General features: G+C 38.5%; 1 protein-coding gene across 1 annotated transcript; it reads right to left on the bottom strand.

Moving 5' to 3' along the window:
- Positions 1-939: 939 nt before the first annotated feature.
- LOC117425113 (V-set and transmembrane domain-containing protein 2B-like) lies at positions 940-21,731 on the bottom strand. Its single transcript, XM_034041800.3, has 5 exons — positions 20,853-21,731; positions 19,673-19,860; positions 18,835-18,864; positions 17,752-18,145; positions 940-5,442 (listed from the first exon to the last, which is right to left on the bottom strand). Exons 1-5 carry the CDS (start codon positions 20,923-20,925, stop codon positions 5,351-5,353), a joined length of 777 nt encoding a protein of 258 aa, XP_033897691.2. The 5' UTR covers positions 20,926-21,731; the 3' UTR covers positions 940-5,350.
- Positions 21,732-22,026: the final 295 nt, after the last annotated feature.

Below are 22,026 nucleotides of genomic sequence, written 5' to 3'. Positions count from 1 at the left end.
CATCATTATTTGCAAACTGATTGACAGATGAACTTTGCAAGGGTTCATCTGTCGAGAAAGACCACCTTTGGCAACTTGGGCAGCCAGCACTCAAACCTGGAGTGTGTTCAATAGCAGAGCGCTCTCTTGTGGCGCCCATGACACATGTTAGCAGTTATTGAACGGTGTGTTAGGAGCGTGCAGCTTCACAACAGCAGGAAATACATCAATCACGGTGTATTAAAACAGTTGCTTTAAGTGAGTTTTGGATTTTAAATGTAATTACTTGTAATGTAAATGTATTTTTGTAATGTAAAGTTATTGACACGTTTTTTGGTTTAGCAAAAAGGCATATTTGTCAAGTTTTCTATGCAGGTCATTGAATAGAAAACACCACGTAATGCTCTGGAGCGCTCTGCCTACATCTGGGTTGTCTATGATGGGTTTGCTTTAGCGTGAGTTTATCCAAGGGGTAAGCTCAACAAGATTTGATTACTATGGTAATGTAAATCAAGGCTTTTAATAGTAAAATTCTGCTTTGCTGTGCCATATTTTATGTTATTGCTATAGTAAGGCATATTAATAAGTATATGCTGGATACCGTGATAGTGTGGTATTAAGACTCCATGCACATTTTCAATGAACATTTGCCATAGAATGGCATTGGAGCAGTGATACTGTCATGCTATAATGAACCCTAGCTTATATAAACCAATCGTTTGATTATTGACTCGATCACATTCCCTCCTTGCCAAATTAATTTCTCTGATTACCTACCAAGGCTCTTCCACAGATAACACAGCTACAAGTAATTTGAAATGCAGTTTCAAAATGAGGCACCTTAATCAAAATGCCAATTCAAATCAATGTAAGTAAAATAAACATTTGTTGAAAAAGGGGAAATCAATAATGTGCTCAATTTTAGCTTTATTGAAGAGCGTTATGAAGCACAAATGGAATCAACAATACATAACCAGACTTGTCTGTATATTTGTAAGACAAAAATTGTTGCATGATTGAACATTATTTCCCAAGTGATTTTCAGTGCAACAGCATTACAATGACAATGCAACGATGCTGTACTACAGAGCAATGGCAGAACAAGAGCATCTACAATGGTATTGTTAGAATGTGTGGATGTGTCAGGAGTGACAGTCTAGGCACAGTCATGGAGGAAATAAAAGAATGTCCAAGAAAAATGCTTTTAGATGGAAGGTGCTTACTTTTATTTACAGTGCTGTTAAATATATATATACAAACAACGAGTTCCACAGGAATGTAACTTAAAAAAAAGATAATGAACAAATAAAACACAAAAAAGTTAATCTGCTATCCCCTGTCTCTTTAGATGCACCATTGATCTCAATTAAAGAAACGCAGGACGTAAACATTAGGATTAGGAAGTTAAAGGCGAATTGTACATTCTCAATTGTTAAGTAAGTCATAGAAAACAGAACAAAAATGAATGATGAATGTAACGTAATTAGTTGTGAATTTATGTATATATTGTATCGAAATTTCAGTTGTGGTCAAATGCAACAGTATAACAACTGTCACAAATTCAGTACAGGCTACGTTTATGTATGACTGTCCAATCCAGCTTCTTCTCACATTTTTTTAAAATAAAAAATACTGCAATATCTGTATTACATTTATTGAGCTGTCAGATAAGCAAAACACCTCCAGCATTCACGATGCTCCTTTTTCTGGACTTCAGAATCTCACAGGTCACGTTAAAGTGACATAAAAGCCATGTCAGCTTCATATAACCTATAACTCTGCTGGATTTATATTTCCATTAAGTAGATCCTAAACATTTTTTTTTCCCCTGATGTCTTATATCCCATATCCAATGCTTCTTGCTTGCATAAATCACAGAACAGTTTTGTATGTAGACAATGTTGCTGCATAATATCTGTCTTGGCTGAGCTCAGTGATGTCATTTGTGGGTGGTCTACACACTGATGCTTCAGCATAGGTTTCCAGTGCTTGGGACTCGGGTCCTCAGGCAATATCTAGTAGGCTTTTTCTGGTCTTTCTGATAAGGTCATTTGTCTCTCTTGGTATTTTGTTGCCACTCATAAGCACTAGAAAATTGTTTTTGTAGCAGAGACTAGATTACAGCCTAGGCACAGCCCCTGGTGTTTTAGTCTATTTTCTTGATGCTGCTTTGTAATTGTTCAAATGTGTGATTTACTGAGCTTCTTCACCTCTCCTACAGTGCAGAGACACCATTGCTGAACTAGTTTTAATGATCAGACAATAAATATCCACTGCAAAACTGCAATGACCTCATAGTGACCTGCTGCTACTAGTTATTAAGGTTCTGTTGTTTTTTTTGCAGTGAGTGAGGGACACTCAAAGATATATAACCCCAGCTAACAGCAGAGATTCCAAGGTCAGAACATCTAAATGAGTGAGATTTGAAAGAAAATAGGAGTGAGATTTGGCAATACTCAAATTGCATTGTCATTTTGTTTCTGTTAGGACCGAGACTGCTAAAGTTCCTAAAATGAGTGAGACATGACATGCATGCTATTGGAACTCATTTTACAATTGAACCATTATTATATTATTGCAGAGTTACATTATTGGAATATAAATTAGAACATGGATGTGAAATGATCATAATTAGATGAGCAAATGTTGATTCTGGAACTCTGGTGACACTAATTGTGAAGTACTTATCTAAAACTATGAGTGACATGATTTGAAGTATAGGTTTTACATTATAACATCCAATTCAGCTGAACATTATTGCAAACCATAAACAAGTCATATCTGATTTTGCTGTGTCTTCCCCTGGTTAAACCACCTTGACCTGAAAATTAAACAAGATGTATCTTCAGTGAGGTGCAAATGTGAAAGCTGCTTTTAGTTGGTAGTCAATTATCACTTGCCTCCTTAGGCAAACAAAGTAAACAATTATTTCTCATGTAACAAAGTTCATGTACAATGACCCACAATAGTAATTTTCTAGAGAGTACACAAGGTAGCTCATCCAAGTAATCAGATAAACAGCATTAGAAAATGTGTTTAATTGGTTAGCATAGGGCAGCAGTGTGGAGTAGTGGTTAGGGCTCTGGACTCTTGACCGGAGGGTTGTGGGTTCAATCCCCAGTGGGGGACACTGCTGTTGTACCCTTGAGCAAGGTACTTTACCTAGATTGCTCCAGTAAAAACCCAACTGTATAAATGGGTAATTGTATGTAAAAATACTGTGATATCTGTATAATGTGAAATCTTGTAACAATTGTAAGTCGCCCTGGATAAGGGCGTCTGCTAAGAAATAAATAATAATAATAGCTGGGCATGCTTACGGTACTTCTGAATACGTTACTTTTTTGTTCTGTGCCAATTTAACTGTAAATGAAAAAAAGTATATTGGATAAAACGCATTACCGTTTAAGGAAAATTGCAGACTACATCAGACAAATTAACATTCACATACCTTTTCTTTATTACGCTAAGAGTCTGGAGTGTTGCATTCTTGTTGAAATGCAATTTGAATATATCGAACCCCATCCCCTTACATTAATGCATTTGCTGTTTAAATACAAACCTAATAAACATTCTATTCATATTGAAGCAGGTTCAGATGTTTAGTTGAAGACCCTAGAGCATTCTTTGCTCTGCTGCTATGTGCATTTTAAAATACTAATTAAATCAGAGTCCATTTCCTGATCACAAGCGTCCTTGTAACCGTTTTATATGAACATTACTAAGGGTATCGGGGAAGAATGCCCTTTACAGAGCCTTAATGTTAGACAATACATCAAAACGAGCGCAACAGCCAAACTGCAAGTGACTGCAGAAAATTAAAAAAGGTCTTTGCTGCAGATTGTTTTTATTTTCATTCACTTTTTTCTAGAAAGTTTCACTAATTCTGTTTTCTTTTCAATGGTTAGAATGTCCCTTCACCAGACTAAGACATCTGTCTAAAGGTTTAAAGGGTTAATAACCGTTTTGTTGTCTGCCATTGGCATGACAACTTTCTTGCAAGCTCCTTCTGATCGTTTCATTTCCTAAACCTTCCCCTTGAATCAGGTGAAACCCATTTCTCCTGCCTCCACACTGCAGAGTCAGTGTGAGGCATCCAACCAGACTCCACCTAAATTCCTATGTGCCGCAAAGAGGGTTCAATGTTCAGGTGGGGTCCAAAATATATGTTCTTATGGTCTGGAACCAACTCCCCAGTAATGTTGTTGAAGCTGACACCCTGGGATCCTTCAAGAAGCTGCTTGATGAGATTCTGGGATCAATAAGCTACTAACAACCAAATGAGCAAGATGGGCTGAATGGCCTCCTCTCGTTTGTAAACTTTCTTATGTTCTTATGTTCTTATGTTCTTATGTTTCACAGGGAGTTGACAATCTCCTCACAGGACTTGCATACACAACTGCTTATACAAACCAGTGCTTACTACAGCTGATAACTTCTTTGTTTGCAGTATCACATTTGACTAAACATAGATAATTTAAGATTTGTATAATACCCTGAAGAAACCTTATTTTAGGTATTTGTTCCATCCATGATTTAAATAATTTGAACCAAAAATAGGCTGTTTATGTCCTCAAGCTCACTCTCATGGTAAAGGATGCAAGTTATATAATTCTTGCACTGCAAGTATCACACTTAAAGGCGTAGTTTATTTCAAAATCTTTTATTTCAACTGGTGTTGGCAATATACCAAAAATGTTTAGAAATTAATGTCATATCTTGTTTACCCTCTTTAATAAAAATAAACATTATTGAAGGTGGTTAGTAACTATGGTAAGGTGTGCCTTATTTAATCAAAATATATTAGAAGTCATTTATATATATAACTTAAAATGTTTGGAAAAAAAAAGAAAAACAAAAAACTGAACAAAATAAAACACACTGATCTACCTAAACATTGTCCTCCGTAACAGATGTGAGCCCTCACTTTTGACATGTAAAAGAATGGCTGACTGTTCAACAGTTCGTGCAAAAACGTAAAGCAGAAGGAACCCATTTTGCAAAGGAAAATCATGTTACTTACAATAATATAAACCATAGATGCCATGCACACAGCAGGGCTTGACACTCCAGTATTTTAATGCATCATTTTGTGGATGTCGGTTGTGTGCGACACTAGATTTCCCACAATTGTGAAGCTTGATTTCACATAAATTCTTTTTAATTAATTAATTAACTTTTTTTTTTTGTCATGCTTCTTACAGTCTGTTTACATCCAGCTTTAAGACAGTCGTTCTTCTGTGAATCCCTGTTTGTTTTTTCTTTCTTATTACCCCACGGTGTGCCATACAGGTATATTTCCCTTTTCGTTTGATACAAGTGAAAACATTGATAGAAGATTGTAGCATTGTAGTTTGCTTGTCGAAGTCTATCAGTGGTTCACCAGTAAGGGAATAAGCCTATGGAAGATCAGCAGAGAAATATACAGAAGGGGGGCTGTGATGATGGAAGTAGCTCCGGAACCTGTGGGCAAAAGAAAAAGAGAAGCTCAGTTAACCCTTTCCTATACCACTACATTACTAAATAACTAAAAACAGTTTTTTCAGCCACCAAACTATAAGTTTGCTTCCTGTGTTTCAAAAAATAGGACCCTCCAAAATGGTGTAACTGATATTACAAACCTCACGAATTGTCTCAGCCAATCAGGTTAGAGCGGTCATTACCCCACAGTTAGATGCCCTCTAAAGCTAAATGCATTCATGTGAATTTACATCCATCATTTTAAAACATTAACAATGAAATATAGTGGAGTGATCAGTGGTTAAACTTTAGTTTAGAGTTCTGTTATAACTGGTTATTTACAATACACGACTGTAATAATATAAATAGTAAAATGTTTACAGAAATATAATACAGATAAAAAACATATTTGTGAAAATACTACAATGAATAACATGTTTATAGATGGTATATTCTCACTTATAACAGATACCCAAACTAAAATGACGATTCTGAAGGGAGACTGAATTATGCTCTGTCACTTCAAAAGCTCCCTAGAGCCTCGTATCATGTTCCAGGATCATCACTAATACCAGTCAAGCCCCAACATGCAATGCAAGCTAAGACACAATTCTAATTAACAGAACTGCATTCGGTACATAGGAGGCAGGATTTGAAATGTAATTGCAAACCTTATGAAAAGAAAATTGATTTATATCTTAATTCCAACACCTCATATGTCCCTGACATTGTTAGGATTTGAATTTATAAATCACAGCCTGCAATTCTTTTTCGGAATGCTGGGACCTCTAATGTGTGATGATGCAATTTAATTATATTCTGGGTAACACCCTCCCCCCCCCCCCCAACCCCCTCTCACACACTCACACACTCACACTGTGTATGGCTAATAATGGATACATACACTGAAGTACATTCTAGTCATTTGTAAAATTTTATTAAACCCACCATTCAAAGACACTGCCACTAATTGTAACATTACAACACAATAAAACAAAACAAAGCACAGTTTCAACAAGCAAGTCAATAAGAGATCAATATAGCCAAGACTGAGTGCTGCTAGTGAATCCTGGAAGGGTATTAACAAAATACCGATTGAGAAGAACATTTTAATGTTGAAACAGATCATTAATAAAGTTATACTGCTGTGCTTAGCAAAACAGCCTCTTCTGCATTGCAATCCAGGTGCTTGAAGTGCAGTAACTATTGGTAGTCAATAAGTATTGGTAGTGAGCTTCCAAAGAGAGACTCAACAAAAACAAATAGTGCAGTGCAAGCATTTGAATGTTTAAGATGTTTAAAGAAGAAGCTTGAGACCAGGAGGCCTGCTTTTCAAAGCTTGGTAATTTACATTGAAATTAGTTTAATTAAGTTTCCAAAATAATACAATTGAGTAAATATCATCAAAATGATCCATACACCAGCAAAAAAGCAGCGACTAGGTTTTGAAAACCAGGCCCCAATTGCCTAGATACATCTTATAAACATGGAACAGAGAACATTAGGGGTTTAGACTAAAATAAACAAGAGGAAGCAGCCATCAACTGTTCAGAGTCAATCAACCCAAGGTCAAGACAGGGCAAGCATTAAGAATAAATCTTACTTCAGTGCTGTTAATGGAAAACTATTTTTCCAGGGTTGTTGGAAGCAGTCATGTATATAAAATTGCCTTGCATCCATTAGAGACCTGTAAATGTGGGCACTCCATTGTAGATAACCTTGTGAAAAAACTAAACGGTCAAAAACACAATGTATAGCTATATACAGTATATTATAAGGGTTGGACGACAAATTTGAAACAACTGCGATGTGTAGCACAATGTATTGGGAAATGGGCTCACATAACATACATCTGTAATATATAAAAGCTGCCTCTTCCTGTAGCAAGTCAGTTTGGGCAGAACAGGCCTGTCAAATTTTAATAGCAGACTGATAGGTGCTCAGTTGACTGATACTTTAGATACTCACACTACCAAAGAAACGTCTGAGATTGTGTGAATTTACATACACTATAAATCTAAATATGTAAGATAATCACTGTCGAGAAAGTGCGTGTCACAAACGTGAATGGATTTCACAGTGAAGTCCTCTCTTTTGACTTGTACAAACCGCACCCAGGAGCGATATACAGCACTCTTTTTCCCTGGAAAGGCATGCACCCGATGCCCTAACAGGGTGGAGTTCGTGCAACCCCCGCACATGCACGTATTCACCATATTATTATTATTATTATTATTATTATTATTATTATTATTATTATTATTATTATTATTATTATTGTCTCACAAACCTGTAGGTCAGACATACAGGCCGAGAACTGTTTCCCTTTTGAAATGTCACGCGTGACTTGGTAGAAAAAGGCTGTGTTTTGGTAGGTGTGGTCCGTGAGCCACATTAACCACATTTCAGTAGTGTATAAAATGTTTTTTTTAAAAAATAATAATGCTAATATTCTTAATAAACACTGCTGCATCCATTTCAGTGATTTAAAAAAAAAAACCCCTGCAAGATACACTTTAAGCCTTAATCGATTCTTCGGGATACTTTAATTATGCCTTCCACAGGATCTAAATGCTACTCTCCTTGCTCCCTTCAAGACCTTCAAGACAGAGTTTATAAAGAAAGTAGGCGCCTGCAGTCATTTCTTGCCATGTGTCCTTGTTACTTTCAGGGTGTGGGTCAAATATCCAGAAAGAACTATAATGCTGATGCCCACCCATTAGTCTAGAAAAAATAGTGTCAAAGCAAACCTTCCACGTTTCACATCAACTGAACAAATAGCCCCAGAGTGCCACTCTGTATGACATAGTGAATCCATGTGCGCCATTCTGAAGAAAAGCCAGTTGCTGGCAACTCAGCAGCATCAAAGCACATGAATGCCTTTACCATTTATATTAACAGTACTGTATATGCAAAATGGGCCCCATTCACAAAGCTTTAATGGCGTGCTAACCAGTGCTTTCAAATCAATTTCTTACCTTTTAGAGCTTTAATAACATTATTAATTGTCCTGTTTCTTCACATGTTTTATTTTACATTAATTGAGACGCAAATATTTGACATACAATGCAATGGATTACTGCATCCTGGTCCTTTTGCTGTATGTCACATGTTCTGATTGCAACTAGACCATTGGAGTGGGTTTAAACTATAATAAATGTGGTGATAAAGTACTAGCATGCAGCAACAACCTTTTATCTAGAATGTTGTTGTTTAAGAATAGGCTAGAAAACGTTCATTTGCATGAAATGTTATTTAATCTTAACAAACTTAAAAAATATATTATGTATATAAAGTGCAGTGAATATGACCCAACAGACTACAGACAAACCAATCTCCTACTTAAATAATGATGTTTTTGTAGCACATCTGCAGCTGTGTTTTGCAACATAATATTTCATGTTTCCTTATTAATAATTTAAGATAAAAATAAATTGACAATGTCAAATATGATAAAGCCAGTGCAAATTTCAGACAACCTTCAGTTCATACAGTAATATCATGAGCAAGGTCCCCTGCTAAGTATATAAATAGCACTTACAGGTATTAGAAAAAAATATATTGCCATGACCTACATCCACAGGATGACTTTTTACACTTTTAACTTTAAAGTCTCTTTCAAAGCTCTTTTCAAAATGTCCGCTCTAGTGCAGTCTTAGGGGTATAGTGTACTAAGATGGGCCAGTCGCAGAGCAAGCATACCACAATTTGTTGTATGTACTAAGAGAAAATATGTTAATGAAGAGAGCTGCAATATACTAATTTAAATATTTGCGTCTTCTTAGTGAGATCTCTAGCATTATACATTGTGAGAAAATAAATAGTTGCAGTTGAGTTGTGGTTTGCTGCAGCAGAGGGTGCCTGAAGGATATACATGCAAGGCTGCAAGAATCAAAATAACATTGTTTTTGTTAAATGTAAACGTCATCTGTACAATGCATTCTATTATATATAAAAAATGAAGGGCAGTTTAATTCCATCAAATTCTATAGTGGAGCCCCCACCTACAGCCCCAAATAGCTTTTCATAGTCATACAGTAGCCCCTCACTAAACCAGACATGTTTGTCTGACATAAGGAGGTATCGGGTTTAAAAACAATACAATAAAATTGCACACACATACATTTATAGTGCTCAATGCATTTTATTAAGCACAGTAGTAAAATCAAATGAATAGCTAGCGCATTTTCATTTTACTTTAGCCTACCGGTAACACAAAATAAATAATGCTGCTGCATTATACACATTAGCAAAGCAAATAAAAGATAATTTTAAATTGAAACAGCATTCCCTAAAAAGTCGCAAATAGCATTGTGCTTGTTTAGTACATTTCACCCAAGACTTCCGACTCGTTTGCAACTGGTTTGCGACTTTAGTACACCTATCCCTTAGTGTAAGGATTAATGCCCACATTGTAACACACAGGTAACGCAGCAATAACGATCAATGATGTGGTATGGAACAGAAAAGCCAGAGTACTTGTTGTTATGTTTTTTTTTTTTTTAATCACTCTTCGTGCAGTGACTTACAGGACAGATCTCAAACCCCAGTGCAAAAGAGTTTTGAAACAGACTTTAAAGTTATAAGTGTAAAAATATATCAGGATGTTAACAATAAAATGAAAAACGACAGGTCCGTTATTTAAACAGTTGTAGCAACACGTGAGGACAGATAACGCTATACTTTTCGGAACCCCGCTACTTACTCCTTAATTGAGCTGATTGTCCGTCGAAAAGTCACTACTGACCTTTACTAAGAAAGGTGTCTCACGCACTCTTCTGTTTTACTCAATCTGTCTCTTTATGTTTGGTCCAGAAACCTCCTTAAATACAACAGCAAGCATTTTACATCCATCAAGCAATCGTGTCTGGATAGCCAGCCTTCTAAATGGCATTAAATCAAGTGCACTCGGCAATACAAAGCTTAGGGGGCCTTCAGGAGATGTAAAGACAGTTACAAACAATGTTAATAGAAGACTCGCACAGGGTCAGAGGAAAAAAAACTAAAAAACACCTGTCTTGCCTGTATTGAGCACATCGGCCATGGCACCCAAGGTCGGGATAGGTCCAAGGCCATAGATTGTATTGCAGGCACTTGACATTACAGATTGAATTCCTGCAGCTCCAAACTGCAGCATGTCACTGCTGTCTAGCTTCTTGCCAGCATGGCTCGCTTCCCGAAACAGAACAATTGCTTAGCTGCCAAGATGGCAGCCAGTACAATCGCTTCCCAGCTGGAGATAAAAAAAAACAACTTTGCGTTTTAGAAAAATGACTCTGCTGTTAAAATAATAAACGGATTGCCAGTAGAAATGCATTTAAATATTGATTACAAAATGAGCTGAGATTTGATGGCGTTCTCCATGTTTGTCTGTAACCCGTAGACTATATATATATATATTGACACACCACACAGGAATGATCAATATTAATTCATTTATAGGCCATTTCTACAGATAGATAGTCATGGCAGCACTTACTCATTTTTCTTTTTATTATCTGATCTTATCATCATAACAATACGGTTTTCTGATTAAACTTCTATGACAACAGAATATTATTTTTCTGGATTATTTATACATGTCTGTAAGAGGAATTTTCTTTGTCTTCAATTTCCAACTTAAAGAACTGACTTTTGCAGTCTTCAGAGCTACTGCAATATATTTTTATATTCATGTTGGTTTACATAAAGGACATCTTCAAAACACATCTTGTTTTCCCCATTGGACCAAAGTACAATGCTTCAGAGCTCAAGAGAAGCATCAAATTACTGTTTTATTGAAAACCTCCAATTGACACCAATGACCTTTTTTTTTTTTTTAATAAAAACAATATATCAATATTTACTTACATATGCTTGTATTGTTTATGTAATGTTCCATATATATAAGATTAATGGATTTTAAAAGCAGGACACATAACTGGGCTTTCAGTATTTCGGTATAATATTTTTTCCAACCAATGTTAGGAAATCATTTTTTTCCATTTGATATTTTCCATTTGATATTACGTGTTCCTGTCTGTCGCCAGCAAATATCGTTCTAGCTTCTGTATTTCATTACATTTTCAGAAAGAGTGTCTACGTGTGTCTCTAAATTACATCTTTCCCATTTTTTCTCTTTCTTGGTACAAGAAATTCATTTGATTTGGCACTGTATATAAAAATGAATCTGTGTCAAGATTCAGTGTACTTATTGAAATAGTTCAATCTTTTGACATTCATTGGAATCCAAACGTCTATATGAAACGGAACATTTTGATAAATTTGCATTCATTTATATTACCCTGAGATGGTGTCTGCTGCAAGAACAGATGTCCTATGTGACATTGTGGGAGACACCGTTGCCTAAGAAGGCTGTGAATTTGTTTTTAATTTTATGGCAGTAAAACCAGACAACTATGCAAAATATCCAAATGCTTTTTTTATGCTTGAGAATAGAAGGGTATATCTCTTTAATTACAGAATCCATGCTTCTGCACTATTATTCTAGCAGTTATACAGAAATAATTAATGAAATCAGAAAATGTAATAGGCAAGTTTAAACACCTGACAGTGTGTTGAAGACGGGGCTTTTCTGAGGCTTGCCTTTGGCATTTTCTATTTAATATAAATTGTTTCCGCCACTCGGTGAAATGACATTGTGGAATGTGACAGATGTGGGTATTTTAGGGGACTATTCAGATTTTCTCAAGTATTGTTAAACTGGCAGATTTGTTTTTTGTTCCCTTCTCTGTGACTTTTACCATTCTCAGTGTGATTGAAAATACAGAAATGGAGTCTGAGAAACCAAAAAAAAAATACAATACAAGGCTATTCCAGGCCCATACAATCACATATACCCAACACCAGCCAATCATACTTAAGCTTACTGTAAACAACATGTCTGCAAACACTTACAATGAGCAATATGTCACATGTACAAGCCAACAGCATTTCATCAGAGAATTACCTTCAACATGTTGACAAATTATTAACTAAGACTATTAGACTATACAACAGTCTATCAAGTACTGTACCTCAAAGTACATGTATAAGGTAACTTCCAAAATAGCCATAATCTTATCTCACAAGCGTATAAATGGAGGCCTCTTCACAACTGTATTGTGTACATGCGTACGTACAGACTCAACAAGAAATCTCTATCCAGAACAATAGTGTCATGGTAAGACCTTGTATCCATTTGTTTTTTAAACAATGATCATGACTTAAATAAACATAACCTTTCACGATTCAAAACAGTGTAAGGAATCTTGAAGTTGCATCATCTTCTTGCACAGACAAATTAATTCAACCTTCTGTGCAAATGCCACAAAAACTACTGAAAACAGTAAGGCAGCATTCCATGCAAGCCCTCACCACATTAGCTCAAACTCGAATGGAAGATGATATAAGAATTCAGGGACGCTGTTAGCTACTTGGAACACACATAGCATAGATGTAGTCTATATGTTTGTGTTTGGAGGAGGTTTACAAAACAGTGTCCTCAAAAACTCATTACCAATATCTTTAATTCAACTTTTTTTTATTTTACAAAGCTTTTATGGCAGGGTATGAGAAAAAAAAAAAATATGAGGGAAAAACAATTTAAATTAGGATCAGTAAAAACCCAGCCAGACATGAACACTAAAATGAAGTAAATGATTATAGTATGGTTATTGAGACAGTATAATATACCCTTAGCTGTGGCATAGACTGTATAATTAGGGATTCTGTTATGGTGAACAAACAGTAAGTCTGCGTGTTGTTTTTAATCACCGTCATGATTTGTTTTGTGACTCGCATAAAATATATTGCAATAAAATAAAGGTTGATTGAATTCATGCCGTTGTGTTCAAAGACTTGCAGAAAGGGTAGAACATACAGTACATTGTACATAAGTAATGCCCCTATACACTAGAATGGTACATTAAACATGCTCGTGAAAATGTAATTACACTGCTGCTTCTTCATTGATCAGTATAGAGCAAATGTGCGTGCTCACCCAACACTAATTTTCCAATAACAAGATCTATGCCTGCTGTGTGTATTTAGCAGCAGTTTGTAATTATTATTGTTTGTGACAGTCACAAGCAGATGGCTGCATATTCGTAAGGGGTTAAATTACAACATTTAGCCTGCTTCACTGTGTCCTGACAATACCAGGTCATTTCCTGCTTTTAGTCATTTTACAGAACTCAAGAGGTAACAACTAAGTAGGCCACGGATCAATAAATACTGTAAAATCTCAAACCAACTCATTTAGATAACATATTGTTTGCAAGGATATACCTGCAACGGCTTTGTCTTGGTTTTACATCTTCTAGAATAACCTCCTAATGTACAGGTATGATCCCTAAGATAAAGACAATAGACCCTGACAACACACCAAGCCATTCAAAAGCAAGGTGCAGAGCAAAGTGCCGTGTTTGGATTTTGCAACACAGGCTTTGGCTGGATTGAAATATCCAGCAAGGTGCAGCTGTTGAGTCTACTGAGATACATTATGATTGACTGTAGGTCTAAAACACACATCTGGAACAATAATACATTCTTATTGGTTGCAACTGTGTTGAACGTAGTGATTAGTTTGGCTTGCCATAAGCTCTACCTGTAGATAACGGCTGGATTTCCAATAAAGTCTACAAAATATGAACGCATCCCCCCATTTCTGCCCTCACTACCCTGGCTCTTTGACGTCAAGGTTTCAAGGTTTTGTTCGCATTTACAAGGCTCTGAATAACCCGACTCCCTCGTGAACAACTGAATTGTTGTCTCCTTCTGTTACTGGCCTTCGCAAGATTTAGATCAGTTTCAATCAAAAAGTGTCCACTTGCTGTTCCTATTGTTAAAATGGATGTTGACATATTGCCCAAGATACCCTTACCCTGCATTACCACTATGTAGTAAAAATAAATACAGAACCTGCCTGGCTCTTTATAACCCACCTATTATATTTGACCACAATTGAATAAGAAAAAAGAAATAAACAATCATGATATATATTTATAAATGCATCACTGCAATAGGCATAATCTAAATGAACCCCATTTCAATTCTTGCTCAGTTACTAGTATCCGATTTAAAGGTTAATAGGCTTTCTACAATTTTTTTTTAGAATAATAAATAAACTGAGCATTTTATGTCAGACAATTGACGTTCTCGGTCTTGCCTCCCGAGGGAACAAATAGTCACTCCACGGAGCTCACTTCCTTTTTTGCTTCTCATTGCGGTAAGGTAAGGTACAGTACTAACCTGTCCAGTTGCTGTGATTGAGTCTGTCTGAAAGAACTCTCACTCGAGTTTGCTGGAGTTTCCCAGCTTTATTTTTTAAGAAGATATTACTGGAAGTCAGCTTGCCACTTCCCTGGACTCAGTAACTCAGCTTCTGTGAACTGAGCTGTAATCGTTGTGCAACTGTGCTTCATTAAATCTTTCTCTTTTTCACCAGTCTGCATTGCTTGTGTCACAGTCTGCTTTCTAAGCCGCAGCATCTGCTGTTGTGTGTGTATTTCTCCTGCTATTTGCAGCTAAAAAAAAAAAAAAGAGAGAAGTGATTTCCTCCACCGGGGCCCGGCTCTGCCCCCTCCTGCTGTTGAATCAACTCAGGTTGCCTTGGCCTGCCCACTCAGTGCGCTTGGCCTAAAAAAATAAAAAAACTCTTTTTCACAGTCCACCCGCCTGGCATGGTAACTTTTCTACCCCCACAGCTTGTCTGTTGTGTGTGTGTGTGTTTTTTCTTCTACTGCTCTTACAGTTTAAAAAAAAAATTACACAAATAAATAATAACAACTAGACAACGTGTGCCTCAGAGCCTTGCTGCACTCAGTGACCTCGGTGCTCCAGCATCGTCGGTGGCTGAGCTCTCCAGTGTTTGGACGCCCTTGGTGCTTCAGCGCCTCGGTGCCCTCACTGCTTCGGCGCCCTCACTGCTTCGGCGCCTTGGTGTCTCAGTGCTCCACTGGTTAGTGCCCCCCAGTGCTCCGCACCCTCGTGCCTCGAGTCTCAGACCCCCAATACCTTCGGTACCCTTGGTGCTTCGGCGCCTTCAGTGCCGCAGTGCTCTAGTGTAGGCACCCTCGGTGTTTCAACGCCCTCAGGACCTCAGAGCTTTGTGCCCTCGGTGCCTTGATGCTCCTGCGTTAGACGCACCAGTTGATTGGCGCCCTCGGGGCCTCACAGCCCCAGCGCCTCGGTGCCCTCAGTGCTCACAGCTGCTCTAGGACTCCTGCGCAGAGTGCTAAGTGGGTCAAACAGTCAAAGCAGGCACAGGACTTCTCCGACTTGAAAGACCAAATGGCTGAGGTCCTGGAGTATTTGGCAGGCAGCAGGACCAACCCCCTGCTCTGGCCCTGGCTCCGCCCTTAACGGTGGTCGCCAGGGACGTTCAGAGGCAGACTTGGCGGTGGCTGAGGAAGACCAGGACGCGATCTCAATCGCAGCCTCCTGGGATGGCAGCTCCTTCCCTCAGGATGAGGAGGAAGGGGATGTCCAGGAACTAATCTTCGGGACGGATCCGGGTGCTTATGGAGCGAGCCACCAAGTTCTTCCAGGTACCTTGGATGGCAGTGCCGGTCTGTCTTCAGGATGCAGGCTTCATTGCCCCGCTTACAGCCCTTCCCACCGTTCCCTGATTTCCTGGAAGAGGTATGGTCATCTTGGAACCACTCTGCCTCTGCGCTGAGTGTGGTGAAACGAGCAACCCCTCTAGCACCTATAGAAGGCGCAGGGGCTCTGGGCTTGGCAGAATTCCCACCACGTCCCTAGTTGTCCCAAGCACAGGAAGTATGTCCGCTTTCAGGGAAGCATCTTCAAGTTTTCCATGCTGCCATTCGGCCTCTCCTTAGCGCCTCGCACGTTCTCAAAGTGCGTGGCTGCCATCCTGGAACACTGCAAAACACTTGGGACTCCTCAACAAGGTTGTTGTACGCCTACAAATTGAGGTATTTTCAAGATTGGTGTCTGACCCGGGGTCATGACCCTATCTCTTGCCCTATAGCAACTATTCTGCAATTCCTGCTGGAAGCGGGTAAATTCCCCTCTATGCTGAAAGTGTACCTGGAAGCCATATCTGCATGCCATGTCCCCGTTGACTTGGTGTCCCCAGGCACTTATTTCCTGGTGACTCTTTCTCTGAAGGGCGATCGCCGGTTACGTCCACCTAGAATATCTATACAATCCATAGAGTTTAAATACCTCTCTATGAAGGCAGACTGTTTGTCAGCCATCACCTCCGCAAAGCGGGCTAGTGAGCTACAGGCTCTGTCTGTGCACAGCTCCTGTATGCACGTCTAGGACAACAGAAACATGTCCGAACTCTGCATTTCTCCCTAAGGTGGTTACAGCTTTCCACTTAAATCAGTCAATGGAGCTAGAGGCTTTTCCATTCCCCTAATTTCAGGCCTCAGGCCCTCTCAAAGCAGCGGCTGTCTCACTGGATTGTGGACATAGTTTGGACTGCATACTAATGCTGGCCTACCCCCACCTGGGCGGGTGGCCGCGCACTCTACCAGATGAGTGGCTACATTATACTTTCACCAGATTCTACAAACTTAATGTGGTAGATCCCTATATGCCATCATAAGGCACAAGGATCCTTGAGGTTGCACACTCGCACCGCTAACCATAGTTTTACGGTCTTGAGACGTCCCTCGTCTGCTCGTCTTCGATTTGAAAGGGAAGGTTAGGTTACGGATGTAACCCTGTTTCCCTAAAAGAGAGGACGACCACCAACCTGCGAGGTCACATCGGTTGCCTTCATGGGTTCGATGCAAAAGAGGAAGTGAGCTGCGTGGAGTACTATTTGTTCCCTCGGGAGGCGGGACAGAGGACATCACTCCCCGGAGGGGCCTATCGGCAGCTCTGATATAAAATGCTCAGTGAATACCTGACCTGTGGCAGGCATATCCCAAAAGTATTGTTGGTGGTTGTCTTCTCTTTCAGGGAAACAGGGTTACATCCGTAACCTAACGTTATCAATCTGAGTTAAATTGTCAGCTACTGTGTTCGGCGTCTGTTGTTGATGTAGTTTAATTGCTGTTATTTTATGTAATAAGTGTCTTGTTATTATACAGCAATCACAGATTTAATTTGTTTAATGTTTCAAAGATACACATTAACTGTATCAAGTTTGTTATATTTAAACATAGCAAAGGGAATATTGCCCAATGTAGTCATTTCAAGACTATTTTTTCTTCGCAGGCCATTCTCCCAAAAACAAGACTAAAACAAAAATTCAATCGTTATTTTCACTTCAAAAGAATCCCAAATATCTTCAATGAATACGTGACATTCTCAAATTTGACCACAGGGTGTCGCTGTGGCTCCATCACTTACCGGCTCCATGTTGCTGTCGGAGGATGGCTGCATTGCCAGGCTGGGATGAAGCTGGGGACGAGGCGGTATCAGCAACTGCAGTTGTACAGACAGAGACCGGAACAACTCCTGCTGCAAGTGGAACACGGCGTTTGTCCTGGCCTGGCTCGGAGGTGGCTCTCCCGGCAGGATTGTTCCTGAGGGGCCCGCTGCTCTGGATGTGGGACACGGCCTCTGCAGCCTGCATATCAGGGGAGATGCGGGATGTGACCCGCAAAGCGGCCTGGGCTTTGTGTTCCCGAGTCTCGTCGCCGTTGTAGTCGGACACCCTGCACTCATAGACCCCCTCATCCAGCTTTCTTACATTGGAGAGTCGGAGGCGGTGTGAGATGTCATTGCCTTGAACTCTTACAGTCTAAAAGAAAAGTGTAGTATCCACATTAAATTCGCAGGGTAGAAATTACACGTAGGCCTATACAATAAGGCAACTATACCTAGCCACACTATAACATTAAAACACTATAAAGGGGTTTGGTTATGTGCAAATCCCTTTATAATGTTTTAACAGTTCAGATTAAACACCAAAACACGACATTTGTATGCTTCGGGTTTAAAACATGCTTTGCACGTGATAAAAAAATGAGTATTCACATTATATTTATTATCTCGAAAAGGGTTGTTTTCTTGCTCTAATATATATATATATAACCGCCTTCTGTTGAAAAAAGCCCTGGGATTGTATTTTCCTGTGATAGTCTTGTTTGCAACTGTATCTCAGATGACAAACTACAAACAGCGGCTTTTTTTCCTGTGACCGCAATAACTCAGCCTTGTTATCTGAAATTAAAACATGCAAAAGATAGTACATAATATGAAGAAGTACAAAATAACAAAGGTTTTCCAATGCCCATTTCAGACTTGTATAATGCGGAATATACATTCAACCACTGGCAAAACAACGACTGCGTTTAATGGTAACAATTGTAACAAGTATTAATCAAATACTTTAAAAAATATTGCTACAATAATAAAACAATAAATATTATTATTACAGAAAACGAATAATAATAATAATAATAATAATAATAATACTGTAATACTTACACTTATTTTGGTGGCGTCTTTTGGAGTGACCTGAAATCACAAAGCGCGAAAAACAGCTGTTTGCTAAACATTTGATTCCATTTGAGTCACAATAATGGTTTCCCCCGAAGGAAACAGAATGTGAACATTTATAACCCTATTAAATCTTGTGTGCAATTCTAATTATACTATCTCTCGTTGTCAAAGCTCTAGCCAGTACTGTCTGGATAAAAATAACGTTACAGGTTTCCTTGATAATTAGCTGGAGGCCTATTTGTTGCGCTAATAAAATAATAGAAAAAAAATGACACGGTTTAGCTGCACTCGTTTACAGGGTTTTAAGTATAAAGAACATGCAGCTGATTTTTTCTATTAAACATTTCACACATCTGCAATTTCTATAGTATTACTGTACACCACTTTCAAACATAATACGGTACGGCTGGATATTTTCTGATCCCCTTTCTCAATTTAGTTTTATTCAGTTTTGACCCATTTGCACAGTGCATGCCATTTTAAATGGACAACGGTGACGTTTTATGACTCTTTGGAAAGCACAAGTGATAATTATAAAAAGGTGCAGTGAGAACGGATTGGTACTAGTTGTATTTATGTAATATAACCTAGGCTGCCCTTTAGATTCTGTATATTAGCAGTCATAAATAAATAAATAAATAAATAATTACATAATCCAAGGCTTTTATGATAGCTAAAAAAAAAATAGAACTATATCCAGGCAGGTCAGTTTTGTGTTGGTCACATACAATTCAACCGACTGCGTTGCCTGTGGACTCCCCTTACTGGAGTTGGCTTTTAGAGCGCAATATTTAATGATCGGTTCCCGTCGACATTTTATTACCTTAGCTCTGTTTGCGGGGGCACTAATTGCCAGTTCATGTGCAAGTTCCCTTGCTGCGGGTTCCTTAAGATACCACCACTGGATTTCCAAGGAGAAGGATGTGGATCCGCTGGCCCGGAAAGCACAAGGCATCTCAATATCATCTCCCTCTCGGACAGTCACATCTTTGGGGACTTCAGTAAATGTCGCTGACAAGGAGGAGAAAGAATAGCAAAGCAATGGTTAACAGGAGACGAGATCATACTTCTGACCATACTTCATTCAATAAGTCTCTCACATTTCAGCAAATGAAACAACGTTATCTCTGCAGGTTCCGATTCTGCACACTAGCGAATATTCCCCGTTTGTCTTGTGATCAAGGTAGCAAACCCTTCATTTAAAAGTAATTTGTTGAAACTTTAAAAGGGATTGAAAAAAAGAGAATGCACTGCCCCCTCACTCCAGGTGCATCGATGGAAAGATGCGTTATTCATTTGTAGCACTACATTTAGCTTGCTTATGCACAGTAGGACATACCACTGAGCGAAATTAAGCGATTAACTCTCTGATCCTCGAGCAGTCATAAAGTACAAGACATTCCATTGCTGACGGGTTTCAGCAATGGAAGACATCACAATGTCACACTATTTCAGATACTATGACTTTTTATTTTATTTCACATACTATTACAGGTACAACGTATATTCACGCCTTGCATTGTATAAGGTTTGCAATAGGGTTCGACTTTTGCAGTAATCTTTAATCTGTCTATACTTGATTGGAACTTTAACATGTAATGTGTATATCGATATTTACATGTGTTTATTGCAGTGCATATGTATATATATATATATATATATATATATATATATATATATATATATATATATATATAGATAGATAGATAGATAGATAGATAGATAGATAGATAGATAGATAGATAGATAGATAGATAAACACAACGTGTGGCACAGCAATGCATATGATATGTTGTAAAGCATAAATAGACAAATAATGTCATCGCATCTTCACAGTTTGACACCCGAGTTTTATTAAACTAAAATAATGTACACCTCATAACTGTAGTGTTTGATTACAAAAAAACAGCGATATTGCTAGGCATTTATAAGCTATTTGTCTATATCAAGCAAAAAAGAACAAATAATTAAACACAGGTGATCATAAATCAAGTTGTACTTACCATTTACATATAATAATAGGGGCGCATTCAGCATCAGGTAATAAAGGACGCTGTAGAGTCCCCGATTTTCCATTTCATTAATACAAGATTTAGAACAACAAACAAGCAAAGATTTTCATTTGACCTCTAATGCTTATAAATCTGCATTCCCATTGCAATCACACCAAAAAGAGTCTTAGTTGTTTGTTTGCTTGTTTTTCCCCAAAAATGTTGCCTTCCAAAATCCGAGTGTCGTACTCCCAAAGCTAACGTTTCAGAAAGACCAATTAAAGATCCCGAAGTGACTGTATTATTAACCCCCTTGGTGCACAGTCGTGTGAATGTCCAGTGGGTTCTCTTCTGCTGTTATTTTTTGGTGTATTCCTTCTAGTCCTCGTTTCTTTATTTCCCGATTTGCTTGAACTCAAATCGAAACTTATTCCCTGCGATAATCAAACGGTATGTCTCGCTTTCCAAACAAGGGAAAGCTTTCATCGGCTCCTCTCCTACATCCCATTACCAAGGCATCCGACAGTCTCTGATCCAAAGAAGACCAAATGAGAAAGAAAGGTTCCCTGGATTCGCTCTAAACCTGGAGATCAATCGATAGTCCCCGATTGTGCTACAGGATCACTTTGCTTTGTACTGAAGTGCGTAACAGTCAGGAGGCGCTTTGGCATCTCCAAAACCAGCTCTCTCAGTGAATATGTGCGCAACTAATACCAGCCAAAGTACAGCTGGAACCTAACCAACCTTTTCGACTACCAAATCAACACACAGCTCAGCCTATAAGGGGCATTTTCACAAACTGACGTCCACACGCAATGCATCAGTAATGCCAGCACTAAAAATATAGAAACCAGACGATTCGTGTTTTTTTCTCTGGATCAACAAGAAAGAAAGCGACAGCAGCCTCGTCCGGCAGACATTTAATTAGAAACTCAGAGAGATCAGGGATTAAGCGTCCCGGTAATATTAGTTTCTATGTATTTAAAAAGCACTGCTTATCAGGAGCGCTTTTAGGATTTTTGTTGCACATAAATGACTTACGGTGGGGTGTAGAGTGCTTTGTATCTATCAGCATAAGTGTTTTTACATGATGTTGGTAGGTCATTTCACATTTAAAGAAATTATTCTCATATTAATAATAATAATAAAAAAAGGGATCATTACGCCCCCCCCCCCCCCCTGCTCA

This window comes from Acipenser ruthenus, chromosome 20, assembly GCF_902713425.1.
Source record: "Acipenser ruthenus chromosome 20, fAciRut3.2 maternal haplotype, whole genome shotgun sequence".
NCBI classification, from domain to species: Eukaryota; Metazoa; Chordata; class Actinopteri; order Acipenseriformes; family Acipenseridae; genus Acipenser; species Acipenser ruthenus.
The sequence above is the reverse complement of the archived record's forward strand: the minus strand, read 5'-3'. Positions and strand labels throughout refer to the sequence as shown.

What these genes read in the sequence shown, in the direction of transcription:
- LOC117425113 (XM_034041800.3), bottom strand. Translation starts at nt 20,925, where the DNA reads ATGGAAAATCGGGGACTCTACAGCGTCCTTTATTACCTGATGCTGAAT. An exon ending in CCTATTATTATATGTAAATG is followed by an intron (nt 19,861 to 20,852) that starts GTAAGTACAACT and finishes CCTCCTTGTCAG; the next exon opens with CGACATTTACTGAAGTCCCC. An exon ending in CCCCCGCAAACAGAGCTAAG is followed by an intron (nt 18,865 to 19,672) that starts GTAATAAAATGT and finishes TTGTGATTTCAG; the next exon opens with GTCACTCCAAAAGACGCCAC.